At 35.3% G+C, this 26,598-nt stretch overlaps 1 protein-coding gene across 1 annotated transcript in view; it reads right to left on the minus strand.

Annotated features, from left to right (window-relative positions):
* The window catches only part of LOC111061961 (solute carrier family 12 member 8), a 33,611-nt gene extending 7,264 nt beyond the window's left edge, over positions 1 to 26,347 (minus strand). Inside the window, exons 1-9 of the mRNA XM_039422485.1 lie at positions 26,225 to 26,347; positions 21,895 to 22,104; positions 19,007 to 19,187; positions 17,848 to 17,993; positions 16,712 to 16,946; positions 6,336 to 6,537; positions 4,115 to 4,215; positions 2,531 to 2,679; positions 1,994 to 2,193 (exon numbers count right to left, since the gene is read on the minus strand). Of these exons, the coding sequence (XP_039278419.1) occupies positions 1,994 to 2,193; positions 2,531 to 2,679; positions 4,115 to 4,215; positions 6,336 to 6,537; positions 16,712 to 16,946; positions 17,848 to 17,993; positions 19,007 to 19,187; positions 21,895 to 22,089 (1,409 nt within the window). The 5' untranslated portion in view covers positions 22,090 to 22,104; positions 26,225 to 26,347. The remainder of the gene's footprint in view (positions 1 to 1,993; positions 2,194 to 2,530; positions 2,680 to 4,114; positions 4,216 to 6,335; positions 6,538 to 16,711; positions 16,947 to 17,847; positions 17,994 to 19,006; positions 19,188 to 21,894; positions 22,105 to 26,224) is intronic.
* Between the last annotated feature and the right edge of the window lie 251 nt (positions 26,348 to 26,598).

Consider the following 26,598-nt stretch of genomic DNA (forward strand, 5'->3'; position numbering starts at 1 on the left):
ACAGGACACTAAGGTTTATAGTGAGCACAATACTTTAAATGTACACTTTTCACTTCCAAATAAAGTTCTTATATTTTTTCAACTTTATTCTTATAAATAAGGTTCTTAAATTTGTCATATAAGAAATATAGTCTAAACTTTGAATAATTTTGTCTTTCTGCAATCGTATGAATATGACACTGCCAAAGCAGTTGCCCAGTCGCCACCTCTTTTCCATGCAAACAAGTAGAGTATGGGTCATACCAAATTAAGCGATTTTTCAGGCGATTTCAGACGGCGTTAATAGAGTAGGCAGTGTAGGAAACTCTCTGATTGGCTGATTAAGTTGGCTCCTGACAAACCACCTGAGAATACGCTTGAAAAACGTGTAAATGGTCTGGACCTAAAACCGAAGCTTGGAGTGGCGGACTAAAGGCGGATTCCTACATATCAGTATCAGTGTACATGTCCGGTATAGTGAAAAAATTATTCCAATAGAATCTAATGGGTGTATTCCCACTGAGCGAGCGACGCCGAGCAAGTATTTATTTGAGCGGGCCATTTAAATTCGAATTTTATTTATTCAAAATCACAATATTTACAATCACAATCAATAAGTGAAGAAAACACACACAGCTCGGTAAGATAAATAATAATGGATAAAAAAGTAATTCACCATCCGATCTGTTGTCCAACTATACTTGAGGTCCAGCAATTGGACATCGGAACGTGAATGGGGTTGATGTGGGCGGGGCGAATGCTGTCGGAAGTCCGGTGAACCGTTCAACTGACTTGTCCGACCACGCAAGGTAAGCCGCCTAGTCAGGTTCGATTTGGAACGTGGGTGGGGATATTTGACTAACCAGCCGGAGCGGTGAGCGATGAAAGATCCAACGTGGTGACCCAACGTAGTTGGACCAATTTGTCAAATAGTGAATGGCCCGCTTTATAGAATAGAATGGAATATTTTCTTTATTCAACACACTAAAAAAAAACATTATGCAGTTAAATATCGCCACTAAAACTAATATAAATACAAATTAACACATACAACATTAGATCTTATGTAAATATTATTTTCGCCGTACACGTACACTGATATGTTGGAACCAATCTCAAGTTAGTAGTGGTATATTTCTATACGCCAGGCGTGTGTATATAAAAGTTATGAACAAGTCAGCACTGCCGCTCAATCTTTTCGTGGGCGACTCGAACTGCTGTCCCATGTGTCTCTGCCCCAAATTTGAAAGAATAGTTCAAAACTTCTATTCATGCTAGGTTATACGATTACATTTTCATTTTGAGCTATTCTCATGCTAGGTTATACGATTGCATTGTCATTTATAACGATTACATTCTCATTTTGAGTTATTCTCATGCTAGGTTATACGATTGCATTGTAATTGAACAAACGTTAGCGAAGTTCTCACTTTTGACTTAATAGAGCCTAAAGTCATTTTCTGACTGTTTGTATGTTCGACAATAACTTTAGAGAGAAGTGATCAATCAGCTTCAAATTTTGAACACGAATTCTTAGAACCTTTTTTCTAGTCAATTTTGTTGGACAAAAAAATTGACTTACCCCTTCGTCCTTTTTCAGGATATAAGAATAACATTGAAAGTGCATATGAAAAAAATATGTTTGATTTACCATTTATCAGTCAGCTGGAATTATTTGCATGCTATATCTGTAATTTTTCCATTCATTTAAAGAAGCTGATGCTATTATTTGGTAGTTGTCAGACAGACTGTCAGACAGACAGACTTTATGCGCTGACACATGAAAGTATTTCATTCAATTGTAATAGGATTCCCACTGCTAAAATAATTCTACTACTGTTATATCATACTTGTAAAAGATCTGTGTTCAATACAACAGTTCATGAGCGAGTTCTTTAACCCATGGGATCTAGTTTATAACGATTACATTTTCATTTTGAGTTATTCTCATTCTAGGTTATACGATTAGATTGTCATTTATAACGATTAGATTGTAATTGAGTGTGGGTTTTACCTGAAGCGCTGTTCGCGATGATGCAGCAGATCGAATGTCTGCGCGAGGGCGAAGTAGGCATAGTCGAGTGCGGCATACATCATGAGGAAGGGCATGGTGACGATGGGAGCCAACGAGTTGATGTCTCCCACCAGCAGGAAGCCCATTGTCACCAGCGCCACCACTCCCATCGAGTACACCGGCACACGGTTCGGCCCGCGCTGCCATCAATACATCAACAAACATATCGTATTGGCAGTCGAAACAGTAATGTGAAACATTTCATAATAACATAGGTTTATTAATACAAAACTTAAATTTAGCAAACAGAAATAAGCAATTTAAGATCTACATTTAATGCTCAGTTCAATCAAAGCCACCTCTAATACATGCATTTTATTCATTTTTTTGAAATTTGAATCTAGTTCTGAACGATAATAATTCATTTTAAAGTTTCATTCATTTTAATAATCATTTAATCATTGATTAATCATTTCAATAATTCATTTTGAGTTGGCGCAGTGATTAGGCATTAAAACACCTACATATTCATCAAACATAATATGGTATTGGCAGTGAAAAAGTAAGTAGTATGATAGGGATGACATTTTCGTTGGCTATGGACTGCAGCACTCGTGGCGTGCCGTACATCGCACCCAGGCAACTCGACATTGACGACACGTACAGTCCGGCCAACAGCATTACATCTACAACAAAACATTCATAATTATTACAAATACAGTACAAGTACAGGATAATATGATCGCTGTATAAAATACCAGGTTTGGTAAAAATAAAGCTAACAGGAGCTATCCACCATTTATCTATATAATTCAATATATAATTTCGTGTGTTTTTTATCACATTGTGTAAAAATACTTACATAAGGAAAGGCACAAAAGATTCATGCCCAAAACTGTCCCATTTCCAATTTATACTATACAGTCCGAATCAAAATGTAGGTTATATAACTTTTCAAACACCAATTCACACTCTTCAAAGCTCAGAAAATCTAGCAAATTTTGAATCATATAAATATTATCAAGTCTAAAGTTAACAAAGTCTAGAACAGTAATTATTCAAAAACTTTTAATTTTGAATGAAACTAGAAACTTTTGAGCCAAAAACATCACGCACTTTATATTTCAAGTGTAGATTTACTTCATTTATCATATAATTTCTTACAGAGCATGAATCATATCATATTATCTAACATTACAATAAAAACCAAGAATTTTCACAACAGAAACAGTTGACAAAACGAATCAATAATGAATGTTTCGACAACAAGATACTAAAAAATCAATCTGAATATTGAAAATACAGTATAGTGATTTAAATAAAATATTTATGAGCAGATTTTGGAAAATTCAATGAAATTATCATCCAGATAGATTAATAAAGAAAAAAAAGAGGTATTTATTCAAAATTTATGCATCTAGCTTTTCTTTTGCCAGTTGTATTAGATTATGTCGATAGGATTTATGAATTGTATGAATTCTTTCAGTCCAAGATATTCTGACATGTGCCCTCAATAATTCCATTTTTAAAGAGACAAGGCTGGGCAGTGCATTAAATAAGCCCATCCTTCAACTTTTTCCAATGTGTTCCGACTATAAAGATGACAATCAGAGCCCCAATTTATAAACTTACTACACACCTATGTAATGATATCGAATTCATTGATGGCTCAATCCTAGAGCTGTATATTATAAAACATATTACTATTATCACGCAAAATAACTATTCTTGATTTGGTTTGAATTCTACCTGAAAAACGACACATTTCACCAACTGTTAGTATAGCCCCAATACCTTTATAAACATCTTTCTCTCAATATTTGAGAGATAGTTTCAGAAACTTTGGGATACAAAATGATAATTCACTTCAAACTACATGAAGGAAGTGAGTCAACATACTCGACATATACTAGATTTTCTAACCCATCCATTACATTCAACATTACAACTATCAAATAAGTAATAATACTAGATAAGGTAATTCAAAGACATTCTAAAATTAAGCATTGAGTTATTGTTTTTCCAGTGTAAATATATCAAAATGGAGGAAGCTTTGGAATTTCATATTTATGAACTAATAATTTTGTCAAGCAGATAAATTTGAATGAATGAATTACTCACGTAAAGCAGACACTTTGGCTGCAATCATGTAGTCAGTTCGCAGAGCTACCCTTGTGCAAGTCGAGCCCAGCACTAGCACAAACATCAGGTACAGGCCTGTACTGCCAAATCAAAGTGAAAATTACAAATTAGAACGAAAATCAATTACTGATATAGCAAGTTGTTTTGGAAATGTATAATTTAGAAAGCGGTACTCTGATAACATCTCTGGTCAACTAAGCACCTGCTACTGCTATTTTCAGTATTGGACGAACAGAAGAGAATTAGACTTTGGGAAACTCTCATACTTTTGTCATCTTTAGGTTCAATGGGATTTATTGGTAATATTGTAAAACTATCAAACCCATGTTACTTATTCCATTGTTATTCAAGATACTGTATATAGATTATAACCAGACCAATAATTCGATTCATTTTATCATTTGTCAGAGGATATACAACAGTAAGCATTGACAATATCCATGTACATAAAAACATAAAAATGACAACATGAATATAAAAACTCGGACTTAATATCGTTTTAACATAGTCAAAAGAAAAAATATATAATTTAAAAACTAATAAATATGTCAGTTATATATATATATATATAAATAATCCTATATGAAAACAGATTCATTACTATCAGATAATAGATTCATTATTAAAAAACTTGAATAATAATAAAAATCTATCGAATAAATATTGAGAAATCTAGAATCAAAAGTTTATTGCATCAAATCATTTCACATCACAAAGATAAAAATACTTTTTCCATGAAAAAAAACCATGATAATCAATTTGATCAATTGAATTGAATAAATAAGGAAAACATTCTCAAAATAATATGGACAATAAGTGTAAAAACAATAATAAGAGGATGGAGAAGAAAATAAATGAAAGAGACAAGATGAAAGAAGTGAAAATGCAAGTAGACAAAGAATACGGGTTGAGAGAAAGCCATAATGAATTGAGCAGGTTATGGAAAAAGAGGACAATAAAGATTATGAAAATCGAGACCAAAAAATCTGGTGTGGCGCACTCACACAACTTTCCTTGCCGTTATGAAAATTGATCAACTGACGCTAATGTTCCCGCGCAACTCAAGTCTACTATTTAAAGATTCAAGCCAGCTGGTGACAGGACAATAACGCTGCAGACACACGAAGTCTGCTATCTCTTCATAGTGAATGATTTAATAGAATCAACAGTTGCCAACAGTTTGCAATTTAATAATCTTATTTTCTCGAACATCGAGCTTATTTTCAATTTTAGGTGAAAATGTTACAAAACATTGTAGGGATTTTAATGATCAATCTTTTCCACTTGGAATTTTTTGTTTAAACTGTATCTGAAGCCTGATAATTGGTAATCTAAAATCAAACTTTGCATAGATGGGGCACAGCTCCTGAAATTTTTACAGATATGGGACTTGTGGTAGTTGATAGAGCTTATCAATGACTATTTTAGGTATGAATTTGATCGAAATCGTTGGAGCCGTTTTTGAGAAAATCGCGAAAAACCCTGTTTTTAACAACATTTTCGCCATTTCAACTGCGTATAGAGATTAATAAATTCTATAAACGTATAGAAATTTAGAAATTGGGGTACCTTAATTTTTTCGGAAAGTAATACTTTCATTACCTATGGTAATAGTGCAAGGAAAGTAAAATGAAAAGAACTAGCGAACAATGTAATGAGAAAGAGGAAAAGTACATTGAAAGAGCCAAAACAATGAAGAGAAGAAAAATAAGAAATACACAATAGCGAGGAGATGAAGAATCAAGATCAAGAAAATTAATGAAAATCGAGGAGAATTAGCTGGCTTGGATATGCCTATTACAGGGACGAACAGAGAATGCAGAGGGAAATGTTTACAGATAATGGGAACAAGTAGAAGAGGCAGACCACGGGAAAGATGGCTGCAAGATGTTCAGAAGGACGTGGCTACGACGGCAGTGAGAGGATGGAAACCGAAGGCGGTAGTGCGAAAGGAATGGAGACGAATTGTAGAGAAAGCCAAAGTAGATCCCGGACTATAGAGCAATAAAAAAAATTTTAAAAAATAAGAAGAAGAAGAAAAAGAAAAAAAGAAGAAAAAGAAAAGAGTAGTTAAGTGCCTACATATAGAAAGCAGAGGTAGTCTAGAGTGAGTATTTAAAAGTAATGACGGGGAAAAAATCAAGTAGAAATGAATGAATGAATGAATGAATGAATGAATTGAGTGATGCACTGCACTGACGTGGTAGCTACAGCCAAGAGAGTGCCATTGGGTATGTCGGTGGTGGGCTGCCTCAAGTCGCCACTCATGTTGATGCCGGCCATGATGCCAGTGATGGTGGGGAAGAAGACGCCGAACACCGTGAACCAGTTGTTGCCGGCCGAGTAAGCGGGCAGAGCGTTCTCACTCAGCTTACCCGTCAGCCACCCGTCGAAACCGTTCTCTGGCAAATAAAACAATTTTATATAATTATTGTTAACAAGTATGATTGAAACTTGTAAACAGCGAGATGATCTTAAAAACTATATCTAGGTGATCTATATAAACAATCTATGTAAGGCAGGTACCACCATCTTGTTCGAAAAACATGTTTCGGTAATCAGGATTACCAGATAAATTAGGGTGAAGGAAGTTTTTCAACATGCTAACATAGAGCAGATAATTCACTGTAACTAAATATAATTTTTTCCTGAATAGCCTTTGATGAGGCTGTGACTTTTACACTGTGAAGAGACTTTTCGTGAATTTATTATCAGTGGATTTTCTAGTGTCCAATACGTACATGGTAAGGGAAGAGCAACAAGATGACGGTAGTCGAGTTCCCCTTCCACGATAACAAGAGACTATTTGCAGTGTTGCCTAATCGCCAGACTCATTGCGCCACCCTATACCTAAATTTAATAACTAAAATTAGTTTCATACGTATGAAACTAATTATAAACGCATTTATAATGAGATTCACTGTCAGCATTGATTGAATGGGAAACATGTATGCTGTTTATATGGAATCCTGACAGCTTAAAGTGAATCTCACATTAGCAACATTCAGACAGTATAGCCAAAGGTATTCTGCAACAAATTTCAACTTGCACACCGAAGCAAAATATCGCTATCGATAGGCAATCATATATCTTATTTTTATTAGAGTATATGAGTAAACATAAAAATAAAAACCATATCGTAAATCATAAGTTACATCTGGTAACACCTAATATTATTGCTGACGCCTTTAATTTCGACTTCGTGAAAAATCCGGAAAACCAGTGAGTGAGGTGAACCCTTCAAGACAAGTTCTCTGCGTACCACACCTGCGACCTTCGAAGTTCAACCTGGCAGACAACGAAGACTCCTTCCACAAATTTGAGACGGAAGTAAAACTACCATCAACTGTAAGTACAGATGCGAACATTTTCTTCACTTCATCTTCTACACTCATTCGACCGTCAAAATTAGATCCTGTGATCATGTCAACCAAATCTATCCCGAAATATTTGCTGGACTATATTCCAAAATTCGATGGAACTTCCAATAAAATTCCAAAATTTATCAAATCTCTCCAAGACATTTTTAATCTGTATTGTAACGATAAAATTGAACAATCACAACGCGAAGAAAATCATTGGCTGTTATTTACTGCCGCCCTCCACAGTTTGGAAGGTGCTGCAGATGATGTTGTACAAAATTGCGAGTGTTCCAACTTAGCTGAACTTATTGAACTTTTAACGAAAAGCTTCTCTGATAAACGCACGGTCCCTGACCTAATAGCCGAAATTGCTGTAATGAAATCATTCCAATACGAACACCCCATCGACTTCCTACTAAGACTCAGTGAAAAACGCACCAGAGTGGTGACCCGCTATAAGCTTGATGGTGTAACCGGGGATCTCCTGAAAAATCTTCTCGAACAACTCGATACAACTCTTGTCCGCACGCTCATTCACGGTGTTCATCCAACACTCGGAGCTCATCTTCAGGTATACAAACTCAAGAACTTGGACGACGCCCGCGATACCCTGCCCTGCGCAGTGATTGTAGCATTGTTTTGAAACAATTAAAATGTGCAGAGCCCGTAAGTGACAAAAGTGCAGTGAGTGAAAAGCAAATCAATTCTCAGTTCCAACCGCGGAATTTCTTTCAACCGCAACCAGTGTTCAATCAATTCCGACAATTCTCTCCTCGGAATTTCCGCCAGCAACACTTCAATCAGAATCGGTTCCAGCAACCCTTCCCTACTCAGAATCGGTTCCAACAACCTCATCAAATCCATTTTCAACAGCCTCAACATTCTAATTTCCAACAAAGTGTAGTTCCCTCTACCTCTACTTTTCAGCAGTCGCAATTTCAAAATTTCCAACCGAAATCTTTCAATAACAATTCTCGTAACTTTTCAAACGGAGCACGAAACATTCAACAGTCTCACAACTGGGACTCGCAGAATACTGTCTCCATGCGTACTGCTTCTACTAATAGAAATGCTAACAATTCGGCAAGAAACAATCCTTTCCAGGATCTTCACTATCTCGATGAATCAAATGATGATATCAATCAAGTAAATGCATCGACTCGTATTCAATTGTTGCAATCGCAACTCAACAATCTAACATCAGCTGTGAATGAAATGGCAGATCATTTTTTAGGGTGTGGCCCCAATCCGGCGGAAACCCCCCCAAACAGCTTGAATTGAATATTATTGATAAATCGCTACCCTATTTTGTCGATGATGTAAACAGAAAATGGCTTGTTGACACTGGATCGATGATGAATTATGTACATCCTGCAATTGTACCGCCAACTGTAACTAGATATAAGGAAAAATTTGTTGTAAAAGCCCCGGCTGGTACAAGTGGTGGGCATGAGTATATATTTTTTGGTCCATCCACATTATTTCCGAATCTTTCTAGAATTAAGATGTATATATATATATGATTTTTCCGACAGGTACGATATTCTTTTAGGTAATGAAACAATGCAACAACTCAAGGCCCATGTAAATTATGAGACTAATACGTTAGATTATGGCAACGTATCAAAACCGTTATTATCTGTAATTAATTCTAGTAGAAAACAAATTGAATTGAAACCTGGATTTAATGTAATAACTATCCCAGTTAGGTCTATTCCCACTATAGGACAGGGATTACTTAAACCTATAAATAATTCTAACTATTGTATTGAAGAAGGTATAGTTGATATTGTTAATGGTGAATGTACTTGTATAGCTTTCTCTCATGAACTCATGACCATCAGTCCTGAACCATGGAAATTGAGGAAGTAGAAACGATTCTTGACTCGCATAATGACTCAATGACCACACGTCCTGAAAATTTTGCATTGATAAAGAAATTGATCCATGAAACTTTACGAACTGACCACATGAATGACGAAGAAAAAAGAGAGATATACGATTTAATTATCAAATTCCCTGCGATAATAAAGCTTGATAATATTCCTCTTGGTTCAACAAACTTATTAAAACATAAGATCAATACTGTAGATGACAATCCTGTGTACACACGAAACTATAGGTACCCCCAAATATTCAAGAAAGACGTACAAATCGAAATTGATAAACTGCTGCAAAATAAAATCATTTAACCCTCCAACTCTCCATACAATTCCCCAATATGGGTTGTTCCAAAAAAACTAGATGCTTCAGGGAAAAAGAAAATAAGAATGGTGATAGACTACAGGAAACTTAATGACAAGACGATAGCTGATAAATATCCTTTACCAAACATTGAAGATCTTTTCGGTAAAATTGGGAGAGCCACTTATTTCTCCACAATAGATTTGTACTCAGGTTTCCATCAAACCGAAATGGACCCAGAATCTGTTCCTAAAACTGCTTTTTCAACGGAAGATGGTCACTACGAGTTTCTTAGGCTCCCTTTCGGACTGAAAAATGCACCCCCATTCTTTCAAAGAAATATGAATATATTGTTTGCTAAAATGCCGAATGTATTAGTATATATGGATGATATAATAGTATTCTCTGACAATTTGGAAGAAAATTTGAAGCATTTAAAATCTGTTTACAAGAAACTACAAAATCACAATCTCAAAATACAGCTTGACAAAACAGAATTTTTCAAAAGAGAATTGTTATACCTTGGCCACATTGTTTCAGAACGCGGTATTCAACCCAACCCAGCCAAATTGCAGGCCATAAAGGATTTTAAAATACCTAAAACCGAAAAACAAATCAAACAATTCTTAGGGTTAACAGGCTACTATAGGAAAATGATACAGAACTATGCAAAAATCGCAAAACCTCTGACTCAGGCATTGAAAAAGGATGTAAAGATCGATATTAATAATACAGAATATGTAAATGCATTTGAGAAATTGAAAACAATGTTACAGAACATTCCAATATTACAACTCCCTGATTTCTCTAAACAGTTCATTGTCACGACTGACGCGAGCAATTATGCTATAGGAGGGGTATTATCCCAAGTTTTTGAAGGAAAAGATCTACCAGTAGCGTATGCTTCGCGAACTTTGAATAAACATGAGATCAATCTCTCCACCATAGAAAAAGAGTTTTCGGCTATTGTCTGGTGCTGTAAATATTTCAGACCTTATTTATACGGACGGAAGTTTCTCATTCAAACTGATCACAAGCCTCTCCAGTGGCTTCATAGCATCAAAGAACCGAACTCGAAACTCATTAGATGGAAACTATTATTAGAGGAATTTGATTTTGATATTATTTACATAAATGGGAAGACCAATTACGTAGCGGACGCTCTGTCTCGTCCTAATAATGTTAACATGATGGAAAATGAGGAAGATGATTTTTTAGGTTTTGAAGATGGCTTTCGCGGGTTTGCGAATATTGCTACTGACCCCCACGAAACTGGTCTAGAAGATGTCTTTCACGGTTTTGATAATAGTGCTCACGACCCTGATTATGAATTCGATGATATTAACGTGGACGAATTGCTGCGATTCAATACTCGTACTGAAGCTCCCTCCATAGATGTTAGTTCCCTTGATGAAATTCTCCAACAAATAGATAACCCGGCCGTAGGAACTGATAATGATGATATTATAGGTATTGATAATAGAAATGACGACGTTGTAAATAATGATGCTAATGAAAACATTGTGCGTGATATTGATTATGAAAATGTTGTAAATAATAATGAAAATGGTAATGAACGTGAAGATGATGATAATAACAGTTTAGCCACAATACACTATCAAGAGAGTTCAAACGAGCAAGTAACTATTGCTGATGACGATAAGATTCTGAATGTAGAACATAACCAATTAGTACTTGAACGAGGTGACCAACCCCCTCGCTTGATTAAGATTTTTGATAAAAATAGATTGATTATTTATTTTAGGAATGCTAATGATTACGATGACATGAAGGACAAATGTATAGAGTATTTGAAACCGAATACAAAGTATGGAGTTTTCTGCTCGCCTGCCGGAGCCCTATACGATGAGTATGAACGGATTTTTAACAATTTCAAGAACGTACTGCAAGAGACTTTTGATTCGATCAAACTTAAACGGTATAAAAGAATGAACTTAGATTTGACACAAAATGATGAACAAAAACAGGTAATCTCTAATTATCATGAGGGTAAAACATTCCACCGCGGTATCAATGAATCTTATAATCAAATACGACGTAAATATTACTGGCCATCAATGCTACAGGACGTGACTGGTTACATTAATAAATGTGCTGTTTGCTTAAAGGTTAAATATGACAGGAGACCCGTTCGAGTTGACTATAAAATCACACCCACTCCTGAAACACCGTTCGAAAAAATACAGATTGATTGCTTCCAATATGACAAAATAAAGTTTTTAACGATGACTGACTGTCTTTCCAAACGGCTAACGGTTCATCCAATAAAAAGTTTGAACCAAGTTGATATCCAAGAATGCTTAAACGACTATTTCTCTGCTTTCCCCATACCCAAAATTGTACAAATGGACAACGGACGTGAATTTGACAATGCAGACCTACGTGATTTCCTGAGACTTTATGGCATTGAACCATATTACGTTACTCCGGACACCCAGACTCGCAAGGTTGGTAGAAAGGACTCATTCTACACTTATTGAAATTCTGAATGCGATTCAACTTGAAAATAAAACCAACACTACTGAAACTAATATGAAATTAGCGGTAATTGCCTTCAATAATACTCTAAACTCTACCTTGAAAATGTCTCCTATGGAAATAACATATGGAATATCGAATAACCCTTTTGTAAACGGAATAACAGAGAGATTAGTAACTGAACAACTGTCCCAACAGTATCTTGAACGAGTCAACCTAGTGCATAAAATGATTAAGAATAAAATTGAAGGAGAAAAACAAAAACGTACTGAGAAATTGAATGTTAATCGTGAGAAGAATGTTGAAATTGAAAACGAGCCACACATAAAATCGACATTTAATAAGAAAACAAAACCGAAATTCATCAAAGTAAATTACGATACAACACAGTAATTAGCTAGGAATCCTAAAGCTATCCAAAAACGCCCTTTTAAATTGCACCCTAACAGAATGAAACGGCCTAAAAAACCGGTGAAGGGTAAGAAAAAGGATTTATTTGTTACAGGACGTGATGGTACTGCCCCTAATTCTCCTGTTGCTGGCCCCAGCAACGTCTTATAAGATAGTAGATTTGAGCAGAACATCTGGTATTGCTTCAATCAAGATACAGAATTCTCATATAATTAATGAAACTTTTACCTATGTTCATAATATCAATACTAGTTATTTACGTTTAGAATTAAGTAATATTGAAACATTTGTTGATTTTCTCGCTAAAAGGAATAATATTGATAAGAGTCGCTTAAGTATGATGAAATTGAATTTGAAATACACTGAGAATAAATTGAATGAGATTCAATCAGTTAATTATAGGCAGAAAAGAGGTCTTTTTAATGGTTTAGGATCCGCGATTTCGTGGATCACTGGGGACATGGATGCTGATGATAAGGAAATATATGACAAAATTTTACAGACAGTCCAATCTAATGAATATCATCTTAGTAACAATGTAGACAAGCAATTTGCTGTAAATCAGAAATTAATTAACGAATTCAATAATGAGATGAAAGTAATCAGAACGAATAATCTAAAAATCAGCAATATTACTTTAATTCTTTGTTCAATGAATCCAACCGAATGGAAATGGATCAGCAATCCTCTTTGTTATTCGACTCGCTACTGCTTCTGAATAATAAAATATCTGACATTGTAACTAGTCTCAAATTTTGTAAATTGAAAATACTCCATTCTTCTATTATTTCTCATAATGATCTTTTTCTCCTACAAAAAAACTCAAATGTCAGCTTTATTTCAAATAAAATTAGTGTGTTATGGAAACTAAGCAAAGTACATTGTGGATTATTTAAAGACCATATTTCATATTTTGTGGACGTACCGCTATTGTCAACTGTTTATGAAACGTTTTTTCTATTGTCTTATCCTGTCATTGTCGGTAACGAAATTTTAACAACTATTGCGCATCCTTCTTTTGTTCTTCGAAATGACAAATTATTTTCTGGAAATTGTGAACTCATTTATGATGATTATTATTGTAGTGCAGTAAGTGAACTTAATGATATATGTATTGAGCAATTATTAAATGATAAGAATCTAGACGGATGTAGTAAGGTAGTTTTGAAAGACGGAGATTCTTTCATAAAATATGTAGAAATAGTTGATAGTTTTATATTATTTAATTTTAGTACATGTATGGTTCTGAATACTGATGTGAACAAGAATATTACTCTTTTTCTTAATAAGAAAACGCAATTGTTGAAAATTAATAGCTCAGAAGCACTGATTGGTTACTACAAACCAAATATATTTTGGGAAAACGAAATTGTACTTCCAACTGAATTTGTAATAAAAAAACGACTATCCAACTTCAACTTTGATCAAGTACATACTGCTAATATAAATTTTCAAAAACTTGATGTTCTAGATGAGTTACCTCTGACCGATAATCGAAACCTATGTATTATTCTATTACTTATTTTTACTGTAATTTTATTGATTGTTATAATATTTCTCAAACGGCTGTTTATCTGGCACAAACTTTGTAACTTAATGTGTTGTAAATCTGAAGTTGAAAATGATACTGTACAGCATGAACCAGAACAAATATGCCCCAGACTACCATGTACTTAGTTTATAATACTTAAAATATAATATATGTTTTTTATTTCTTTGAAGCTGAGGGCAGCTTCACTCTTAGGGGGGAGGAGTTACATCTGGTAACACCTAATATTATTGCTGACGCTGTATTCCATTGTAATGCTCGATCATAGTACTTTTAGTCAGTCTACTGCCAAACTTCACCGAGAGCACTTCTCTCTTTTTCGATGTATATTTTATAATTATGTGTTTGAAAATAAAGTTTTCTTTTTAAAAAGGTGTTTGGTTACCCCAGAACTATAACTATAGACATTATACTAGAATAAAAGAACGTAATAACCAAGTAGTACCAAGAATGTATACAGCATTTGGGCAAAGATCACTAGGATATTTAGGGCCAACATTATTCAATAGAATACCAATAGAAATCAAAGAAGAGGAAAATTTTAATAGATTCAAAAGAAAAATGAAACATTGGTTATTTAGTACTGGAATATATAGAAGAATAATAGTTTTATAGGTCTTGAACCCACAATCTTTGATTGATGTACCGCGAGCGGTACTAAGCTAATTGGAGCAAGGCCTGTTTAGTTGGGCTTTCAAAAAAGTTATGTAAACTTTGAATCAAAAATTGAGTGAATATTTTTAACTATTAAATTCAAATTAGTTGATCAATAGCAATAAAAATAAACATATTCCCACACTAGGTTAATTTAGAATCTTTATGTAAACAAAACTTCAAGTTGGCCAGTTTAGTAGTTTAGATGTGATGATGCGTCGTCATTCGCGTTTTTACTATCCTTTAGATGTGTAAAATGATTCCTTGATGTATTATAAATATTATAGACTAGCAGGTAACCCGTGCTCCTCGAGGGTCTGATTAAACACTTGACAAACTGAAAACTTGACCTACTGAAATCTTGGAGAATTTAAAATAGGCCTATAACCATCCTCGGAAAATTAAGATTATTTATGTATAGTTTGAGGTTAACCAGTTCAGTAGTTTAGCCGTAATGATGAGTCATTCGTTTTATTCCTATCCTTTACATGTATAAAATGATACTTTCCTTAATAATATTATAGACTAGCAAACCCGTGCTCCGCAAGGGACTGATTAAACACTTGACAAACTGAAAACTTGACCTACTGAAATCTTGGAGAATTTAAAATAGGCCTATAACCATCCGCATTAAATTAAGAATCTTTTTGCAAAACTTCAAGTTGACCAGTTCAGTAGTTCAGACATGATGATGTGTCGTCACATCATACTTTATGCAAGTTCAGTAGTTTGGACGTGATGATGCGTCATTCGTGAATTTCTTATCCGTTAAATGTGCAAGACGTTTCTTTCCTTAATAATATTGGTTATAGTTTCCATGCGCCACTCTTTATTTGATACCAAACACGGGTCTAATGAGGGTAGGCAAAATATCGCATTCCTGAAAATTATACGGCGACGTAAAGCCAAACTATACTAGTAGTTCTGTGAACAGTGGACCTCACACAGTTTTCTCATCCACAAGTATCTGATGCCACCTGTTCTAGTTGATTCAGTTGAATCACAATTCACAGTTGAATCACTCTAAAAAACTGTTATATGTGATCAATCACTCACTTATTTTAATAAACTCAGTTCACGTTTGAATTTGTATCCCGTATGATTTATCCAGTTTCGTGATAATCTTTCCATCTAATAAAAATATTTCTCAACTATTTTAAAATTATTTTTTTTTCAATCAAGAATATTAAAATTTCTTTGGCATTATTAAGTTAATTTAATCATTTTTTATTTTATTTTCAATCATCTATTAAATTTGCTTTTCAAATGTCAGAATATTGATACTGATGGGCACGCATAATAAAAAATATTGTAACCCTACCTTATAGAAATACACACGGCCAAACATCTGTGTAATGCATGCAATGAATAATCCACTTGTCAGCTGATTGATTATGAATCTATAGTCTGATTGATCCTATCTTCAAAGTAGATTATATATATAGTGATATCAGAGTATGGAGGAATTCCTTTTCTTTTCATATTATCCTTAAAATGCAAAATTTCAAAAAAACCTTGTGTATACATCGACGCGCAGTTGAAAAAGGAATATTCTTGCCAAATCTCATCGAATTCTATCAACGCGTTTGGCCGTAATCGCGTTACATACAGACAAAAGAAAATACGAGTTAAAACATAGACGTTCGGTCAATAACATGAACATGTTCTGACATGCAAACTTTCTGTCTCTACAATAATTATCGAAACGTTTGAATAATACAAGCATTTTGCCATTTAAAAGCAAAATCCTACCCTTTCACCTTTCAAACCCTTAAGGTCTTTTCATCTTTTAGGTCGTGTTTATTTAACAGTTTGGCTATACGTCAGCATGTAAATTTCGGAGATGAGATATTTTGATTTTTCTCTAATGAGGGAATCAAATGTTTGATGAAAGATTGGTAGGGAAGGCCTACTCACTGATGTCAGTCTTGATGAAGGAGCCGACGGCAAAGTCGAGGCCGGCTAGCAGCAGTACAAGCAGAAGGAGGAACTGCAGCTTGACGACCCACTTGACGCCGGCCACGTTGATGACGCCCAGCAGCAAGATGGCCGCACTGCCCACGCCACGCTGTGCCCACACGCTGTGGCCCAACCCGACCAGCCCCGCCACCGACTCACCGAATCCCAGCACGAACAGCGCGCAACCAACTGCCTAACAAATCAATAAAAAATAGCAATAAATCTATATATTCACCGTTTCAATATTCAATATTGGGTGTGTAGTATAATAAGTGTTTAGATAGCCTCATTTAGACAATTTTATAAGAGAAACAGTTAAGGGTTTATCCTGTTGATTTTCTCCCAATCATTAATTTGATATTGTGATTGCGAGATAAAATAAATAAATTAATATTTTTAAATGTTAACCGTTGAATACGGTGTCTTGGGTGTCTTGTGTCTCGGTTCAAACTACGTCTAGCCCATTAAACTTGAGTTAAAACTTGAGTATGCTGATATCATATTTAGCCCGTTAAACACCGTTTAAACCATTGATGGGTGACGCAGTTTAAACCGAGAATCTGCATACGTGCCTAAGAGAATGACAATATAAAATCAAAGTTAAATAACTTATCAAATGATACGCACCTCTTGAAATAATTAAACTCTTCAACTGAAATACGCTCATTTAAAAGACATTAAATTACAAAATTTAATATAATGAATTTGTTATATTGGATATTGTTATATTGTTATATTGATTTTGTATATTGGTAAATATAGAGTGATTGGAAATAAAACCTTGAAATTGACATTGCTTGTATTCATTAAAAAATCATTGTTATTATTATTGAAAGAGTGAAATTTGGAAATTCTGATTGTGATCAATCTTTTACTCACTGATTGAATTCAATGAAATCAAATGATGATTAATAATAATAATAATAATAATAAGGATGATAATAATACCATTAGTCAGCTGGTTATTAGAATAGGAAAGTATTAAACTATTATCTTGTATTTCATCATGCAAGCGATCGTGAATTGTGAGTTAACTTTAGTTAGATTAATTATTTCACAATTATTTTAGAAGAATTGCATGAGGTGGCTCATACCTGTCCGAACACATAGAGCAGTCCTACAGCGGCCGCTATTCTGGAGCCCAGCACATGAGCCAATAGAAAGTAGACGCCTCCGCTCTCCATACGACATCTCTCACAGATGCCCACAGCCGACAGCACAGAAATCAACGCTATTCCCACTGAAAATCACAAACAACATTCACAATTCAAGTTGAGTGATGATCCTAAAAAGAGGTTGAGACAAATCAAAGTATTTCCACGCACGATTGAAGTTTCTGGTTGTAACAACTACCAAAATCATAAAAATAACATTAAATTCTATTATATTGGCTTCTCGATTGGGAAGCGATTGGCTTCATGGTTGCGCTGATTAAGCTATAGATAATATGAATTACGATCCATGCGCAAGCTACTACCGTTGTAAAGGTGACAGCTTTGAGAGCCGAACTCCTCTGAGTTTGAAAGTCACCTTTAGGTAGTTCAGAACCCATCTGTAATAGGTCCAATAATCACTCAACATCATCATCAGTTTCATTTACCATGCACAAGCCTGGAGCTCAAGTGAGCATCATTCTTAGCTGAAAATGAAAAATTGAATAAATTTGAAGACAGTGCTTGACGGGACGGATACAAATTGCATTGATCTTCTTTTAGACCAATAATAATTTTTCATACTTGGTAAAATTCACTGAATAAGTTGCTATATTGTCATTTTTTATAATTAGTGAATAAGCCACCATAATTCACCTACATAAAGAAATCTAATATAAAGCCGGTTCACGGAGAGCATGTGAGCTCTTGGCAGAACAGTTGGGAATACTCTTCAGTTGATAATACTAAAATGATAATACTACTTGATAATACTTCAGTTATTATTAAAACCGCTGTTCAGGTGAACAGAGAAGAAAGATTGAGAATGAAGTTTTTCTACTTGCACCTACGAGATTGGTGTTGTTGGAGGATTTTGTGTCTACGACTCTTTGTTGTAAATTTCTTCACTACTCTTTTTATTTGAAATTAGCTTATCTGAAACAAGTCGTTTCGACTAATGGAAACATTTGTGTGCTCTTCCAGGTCAGGTGTACTCGAAGACGGGAAACGTTAGGTTAGTGGCGAGCCTTATGGACATAACTGGTATAAATTAATGTCTATGACTGAAAATATTTCGGTTGAATGAATAAGTTAGGCCTACCAGTGGCGAGCACCATGAGCACGGCATTGGCGACTCCCGCCTCGGCTACAATCCAGCCGGAGCGCAGGAACACGATGACTCCAAACACGTTGATGAGGCACGAGGTGAACACTCCATCCCACACCCCGAACAGGACCGGCTGCGAAATGAAGAACTGCGACTTCCACCACGGCTCGTTGTTCTACCAAATCACAAATACAAATCAGCTATTACACCACTGAACTAATAGCTAATTGGAGTCAGCAATCGTTTGAGAACCTCGATAATTTATCCCCATTCAATTTGAAAATCTTGATAATTTGGATTTTTTTGTGATCCTTAACAAAAATCTCTATTGTTGTGAATTAAATTTCAATTTCAATTTTAGTCAATCACTTGCCCCCTGTGGGTTGGGGGAGCTTTGAGTCGATCATCGTACTTAAGAATGTGTTGAAAACCAGAATTCACCCACAGCATCCATGCTTGTAGGAGGCGATTAAAATGGACCTCAAGGCAACTCCAGAAGTTGCCTTGCCTTCAAACCCACGGGATCTGCCCCATCAGGGCAGTTTCGGAGGGGCGAAAAGATAAACCCAAGAGACCAGAGATGGGTGAAACTCCAGGCACAAATGTGGGTCAAGAGGCTGAGTCGAGGGTGGCCGGGCGCCGGGCGCCCTAAAGGCAGTTTGGCGTCCGCTCTCTCAGCGGAAGGACCTACAAAATGGCCAGGAGTGGAACTCACGTAGGTCTCGAGGACTAATGAGTCTGAAGAGACTGCCAAGCATATCACACTGGATTGCGACAAGGATTGCAACCAGGTGATGAATGGAATGTTAGTATAGGGAAAACCCCCTGGTTCTTGTAAAGGACATAGGTATTTGGTTTCCCTAACTAACATATTACTTGGGAACACAATAAGCTTCGGTTGACGTGTGGGGTTCTTTGAACCTTTGGATCCTTGAATCCGTCTCTTCAAAAACAATAAACAATAGTCAATCACTTACACACACAAGATACAAGACAAATATACAAACGAATACATGCAAAACAATAACACCAATCATAATATACCAAATCAAGAACTGTGGTTAAGAAAGGAGGGGGGGTTAAAGCGTTTTCCAACTATGGTTGTCCATGTAATAGGAGAGCTTCAATCCTTTAGTGGGTAAAAAAGGTATCAGGAAAAGTGAATAGAAGTTAGGTATGAAAGGATGGGATGGAGTAAGGTAAAAATGGGATGGGAAAAGCGATAGGACCAAGTGGTAGAAAATCATTTGAAAGACTAGACTAACTGACACAATCAGGTTAATTCAAATACCAATTGCAAATGTCCACCACTGTTTAGAGGAAGGTTTATGAACACTTGATGGTTGATAAAGTGTACCTACGTTTACAAATTGGTTGTTGACAATTTATATATTTTTTCTATTCAATATAAAAAGATACCACAATAGTTAGTCACAATAAAACAGAACTACAGTATATTGTTAACGGAATTAGTTATCAGATAGCTTACAGTCTTTTTTCTCATTCGCGTCAATGTTAAGGTACCAGAGTCTCTCTAAAAAAAGCTCACTATCAAAGCTGTGAAGGATGGAAAGCTAATATATGTTGATTAGGAATTTGATGTTTTTATTTCCATCATTTATTTAATCTACAAACAAGTTAGCCAGCCAGGATAGCCGAGACGACTAAGACGTTACACCCTCTGTTCTGCTGGTCGTGGACTCGAAGCCCGCCAGTAGGCATGGACGTTCCATCAAGTCATCCTCTCACTCTCCATTAACCACGCTCAAGTGAAAAGCTAAAATGAGCATAATCCACAATAATAAAAAATAACAAAGTTATTTGTTCTCTAAGAACAACCAAATGAAAAATTAATTGGATTTTTAGCTTAGGGTGACTTTTCGTTTATTGTTTGTTGTTTTTGGAGGGACGGATTCAAGGATCCAAAGGTTCAAAGAACCCCCACGTCAGCCGAAGCTTATTGTGTTCCCAAGTAGTATGCTAGTTAGGCAAACCAATACCTGTGTCCTTTACAAGAACCATATACTATACTAACTTTCCCTATACTACAAGAACTTTCCCTATACTAACATCCCATTCATTCCCTGATTGCTTGCCGCAATCCAGTGTGATATGCTTGGCAGTCTCTTCAGACTGATTAGTCCTCGTGACCTACGTGAATTCCATTCCTGGCCTTCTTTGTAGGTCCTTCCGCTGAAGGATGGGTCGCCAAATTGCATCTAGGGCACCTGGTCACCCTCAACTCAGCCTCTTGACCCGCATTTGTGCCTGGAGTTTCACCCATCTCTGGTCTTTTGGGTTTTTCTTTTTGCCCCTCCGAAACTGCCCTGATGGGGCAGTTCCCGTGGATTTGAAGGCAAGGCAACTTCTGGGGTTGCCTTGGGATCTCTTTTAGTCGCCTCCTACGACAAGCAGGGATACTGTGGGTGAATTCTGGTTTTCAACACATTCTTGAGTACGATGTTCGACTCAAAGCTCCCCCAAACCATAGAGGGCTGGCTTTTCGTTAGTGTTCCGTCACTGCATTCGGCTGTGTATGCGATTAGTCAAAATAGCAACAGTTTAAAAACAATAAATTAAACCTATTTCATTTGTTCAGTAAAAAAATTACTTTAATATTGAATATAACGGTGAACGATATAAATTGAGTAATAAATGAGTAAATATGTTTCAAATAGGTGCGATTCATTGTTTGGATTTATTCATAAATTGTTCAAGTTAAATAAAAATGTTAATCGAATGAATATTTAGAAACAACATTTCCCCTTTATTATTCAAAATTTTAATTTTTATTGTGGTTTCCAAAGTTTTAAAATAGTGATATAAGATGTGTTATTTTATTGATTTACTAAGGTGAATATTGGCATTGGTAGACAGTTTACCTGTTCGCCAGCGAACAGTTCGCTAACGTCAGCTGGCTGGTGACCGCCGGCTCCATAGCCGCCTTCATCAGGTGAGTTCTTCCACGATAAAGCTGACGAGTCCTGTTGCTCAGTACGAAGTCCATACTTGGACCAATCAACTTCGTTGGTCTTCTTTTGTCTCCCATTCAGCGAGGAAGCCAATTGCGGCTCCATTTCCAATCCATAAGTCTGACAAGAAAAATTATGCTATTATAAAATTTATCTGAGACTGTACCATATCTTTTCTTCAGTAGATGGTGTTTATATTTATCATGTAAGTGTGTATGAAATAGAAAATCTTATTTACAAAATGATACAACGAAACAAGTTAAAATAATATTGATTATTTTATTGATACGTTACTCAAGTTAGAGTTTAGACGTTTTCTACTTAGTTAGTTTGAAGTAGATAGTAAATTCATAGACTGAAACTATTAACAGATTCAAGCCTTTGTTTGTGCTATCTGTTCTTTGTCTATGCTATCAACTTACGAGAAATTCTTTCTTCTTTATCCGACGCTACAGCCCTAGGTGAGCCCTGGCCTCCTTCACAAGCCTCCATTCTTCTCTGTTCATGGATCTTTCTTTCCATCCTCTCACACCCATCTTTCTCAGGTCATCCATCACTTGGTCCACCCACCTGTTCCTTGGCCTACCTTTTTTCGACTGTTGTGCAACTTGCTATTAAATACTATTTTGGGCATACTAGCCTCAATCATCCTCATCACATGCCCCAACCACCTTATTCTTTGCATTCTAGAAACTTTTAGTTCTCTACACCTGCAAACTTTTTGTTATTCGCGTAAATATTTCTTGGTACTCTGGACTTGAATGACACACACAAATATTTAGGCTACTTTTGTTCTCATTAACAAACAGTCCGACTTTATGTGCCTCAATTTCCAGGATTTTATAAACTTCTTTTAAGCAAGCCACACTTATATCCATTATCGGCATATGCACATACTTAATACATATTGTTGAATATGGTGCCTCTCTGATCCACCCTTTCAATAGCTTTCTGGAGAGCAATGTCGAACAGTACTGCTGAGAGTCCATCACCTTGCTTTACACCAGCATTAAAATGAAAGCTTCTACATATACATATATATTTTCAAACAATAATCAGTAGATACTATGTCAAATGACAAGTAGAATGCACAAACGCAATTGATATTCAGCCTACAACCGTGATAGGATGTGTTACTGGGAGCTGCTCGTTGATTTTGTGTAGAAAACACAGCTTCAACTAATTTGCTTTCCATTATCACTTTATTTATTTATTTGAAAATTTACATATTTGAGGACACCAGGAACTGAATCCCATTATTGCCCTCATAACGCACATTGAGCATACAATTTGAAAAAAACAATACATTAAAATGAAAATAAAATAACTTAACTAATTACTATTGAGTTTTAGAAAAAAACAAGATACAAAAAAATAGAAAACCTTGCAAATATGAAACTTATAGTATAGCATATAGAAGAAGAAAGACGTATGTAACTAATACTGAAGAATTCAAGAAGAAAAGAAAAAAGAAACAAAGAGAAGAGAAGTATGGAAATTTTGCAAATATGAAACTTATAGATAAAAACACTAATATATTATGTAATACATAGGAAAGAAAAAAAGAAAAAATGAATAAAAAGACAAAACTCAACAAACATAAATCTTATTCAAGTCCCGCCTGAACGCACTGTCTGAATAAAAAAAACTAATGCATTATTAATCCTATTGTATAATCGAAGAGACCTAAACAGGGGAGCATTGTAACCACTGACCGTTCTACTTCTGATAATTTCAAAGGTGGGATGATCTCTGGAATTGAAAGCAGGAACATCGAACTTGATCAATGAGAGCAGCGAAGGAGAAGAAAATCGACCCCTTGACAGACCATGCACGAAAATCAATGAGTCTCTCTCCCGTCGTAATCTCAGTGATACAAAGTGAAAGGTACCTCTAAAACGGTCTGTAGGAAAACCCAAAGGACAGGATTGGCCGAAGCGCTTGTAATAGAGAAACCTCAAAAACTTATTCTGAACTACCTCAAGACCATGAGTACACAAATCAGTATAAGGGTTCCAAATCACAGAGCAATATTCCAACAAACTCCGGACCAATGACACATAAACAGTACATATTGCATCAAGGTTATTGAAGTTAGCTGTATTCCTCATAACAAAACCTAGCAATCTGTAATCTAGTGAGTTAGTAATCTTCATGTAGAGCTTTACATCATCAGCAAAGATCAAACATTTTGCTTTCTTTAACTAGAGAGGCAGTTCTGCTCAACCTATTACCCATCTTCACTTTGGCTTTAGTAGCAGCCATTATCATTGTAATGAGGTTAACAAGCTTATTCGGAATACCAAAACTCTTGAATATCTGACACAGCTTAGGGCTGATGAGAGTATCAAAGGCTTGTTTAAAATCAATGAAAAGACAGTGCACATCTATTCCATGCTCATATAATTTTCTATCATTTGTTTCATTACAAAAATCTGGTCAGTTGTAATCTCTGCGAAAGCCACACTGATATTCAAGTAGTATATTTTCTGAATATTGCTCCAATCTATTTGTTATGATTGCAGTGAAAATCTTATATACGACATTTAATAGGGTAATAGCCTACTTCTATAATTCTGGCACTCCATTTTTTCTCCTCTCTTAAAAACACCCTCTCCATTCTTCAGGCATCTTTTCCTCTCTCCATATTAGACCTATCAGGTAATGTAAACTTTCGAAAAGAGTTTGTCCTCCTTCTTTGATCATTTCTGCAATGATAGCATCCTCTCCTGGTGTCTTACCATTTTTCATTTGTTTTGCCACCTGCACAATCTCTTGGATTGTTGGAGGGTCAGTAACATAGTTTTCTATTTGTACTTGTATTTCATCCTCATTTCATCGATATCTTTAATATGTGCACGGTTTAGAGTCTCCTCAAAATATTGATAATAATAAATTTTATTTCCATTAATATACAAATAAGCAATATACTCAATAAAATGTACACAATATTAAAAAATACAATATATGAAATTTACTACAAATATAAATAAATTGCATTTTTTCAGAAATTAACTTACTGAAATATGGGAAACCTGAGCAGGTGTAGTAGTAATACATTAAATTCAGAGTGGGGGTGCAAATAAATTGGGTAAGTAAGCTCACATATTGTTCGAAATTATGATTTCTATATTATGCCTTCCAGTTGTTGTGATCAAGTTTTTAATGGCGCATTTTAATTTTCTTGAGTTTTCTATTATCTTGATGTGTACAGGAAGTAAATTGTGGAGTTTTGGTGTAAGTGATTGAAGTGTCGTTGGTATGTTGCCTTCCTGGCCACGTTCGTGAAAAGAAGGCTTCTATGTCTTGTGTTGTGACAATGGTTTCTGTTTTGAAAGCTTTCTAGGTTTTTGTGTAGTCTGCAAATACTTTCTAGAGAGTAGAATTGTCTTGCGTCCATCACACCAAACTCATTTTAGAACTGGTCTAACGGATAACGAGGTGGCTTCTGCTTGATGATTTCAATTCCGCCCATCTATCTATCATGCTTTCCTCACTTACCAGTTTCCCATCCTTTTCACGGTATACCATCAATCTTGGCTGGAAACCTATCCTCATTTTAGTTAACGCCAAGTTTAACTTCTTGGTTTTACTCACTCTACTCATTTCCTCAATATATTCCAAATCCCGCTTCATTTTTTCGTTCTCTTTTCTTCTGCAGATTTTATCAGTTATTCTCCTTTTGGTTTTTAATTTTCTTAGTTCATTCTGGTTTCTTTTTGTATCATTCTCATACGTGCAGCGTTTTTTCTTTCTATAGCTACTCTGCAATCATCATTAAACCATTCTGTTTTACCCGCTATATACACCCGAACTAGAATTCCCTTTGCCTTATGAAAAATTAAGCTACAGAAAATGAATAAAATATCATAAATTATTGAATAAGAAAAACTCAATTAGAGGAAAAATATTGTTAATGGGGTCAATAATCATAAAGCAGTAAGTTACGGTATTCAATTACTGAAATAAGTTGCAATATAGCCTACATAATAACTTTTTATACATGGTTAAATTGTCATGTAAACAAAACAAACCAAACTACTGAAAAAGTTAAATAATTTGCCACACATTTTTCTTTAAAATAAGATATTATTTCAAGTTATAAAAAGCAAACTGTTTCTAACCTAATTTACTTGTAAACAACAACCAGACAATAATTTTATTTAGGCTATTGAAAACTTACTCATAGAAATTTCACAAAGCATGAGCATATTATTCGAAATTTATAATAAATACTCACTCAATCAAATATCTGGAAAATTTTAAGATTTATTTACATGAATATTTGACATTTATTATGACGTTCACAAAACTCACAAAAACAGACAACACACTGGAGTTTTCAGTTTTGACACTGTCACTGTCTACTTGATATTTTTCTGTGATAACTGATAATCAAAAAGGTAGTGATGTACATCTTAGACCAGTTATAGAATAGACACGTCTCATTGTAATTTCATACTGAAAGTCGATGAAGTTAACATCTACTGCCAAATCCACCCATCTTGACATCACGCATCGTATAGAAATTATAGAAAATTTTTTCGAGTTTGTGGTGTTCAACCTACATTGTTGTTAGCTTTGTTGTGACGTCAAGATGGGTGGATTTGGCAG

Source organism: Nilaparvata lugens, chromosome 2, assembly GCF_014356525.2.
Source record: "Nilaparvata lugens isolate BPH chromosome 2, ASM1435652v1, whole genome shotgun sequence".
Classification (NCBI taxonomy): domain Eukaryota; kingdom Metazoa; phylum Arthropoda; class Insecta; order Hemiptera; family Delphacidae; genus Nilaparvata; species Nilaparvata lugens.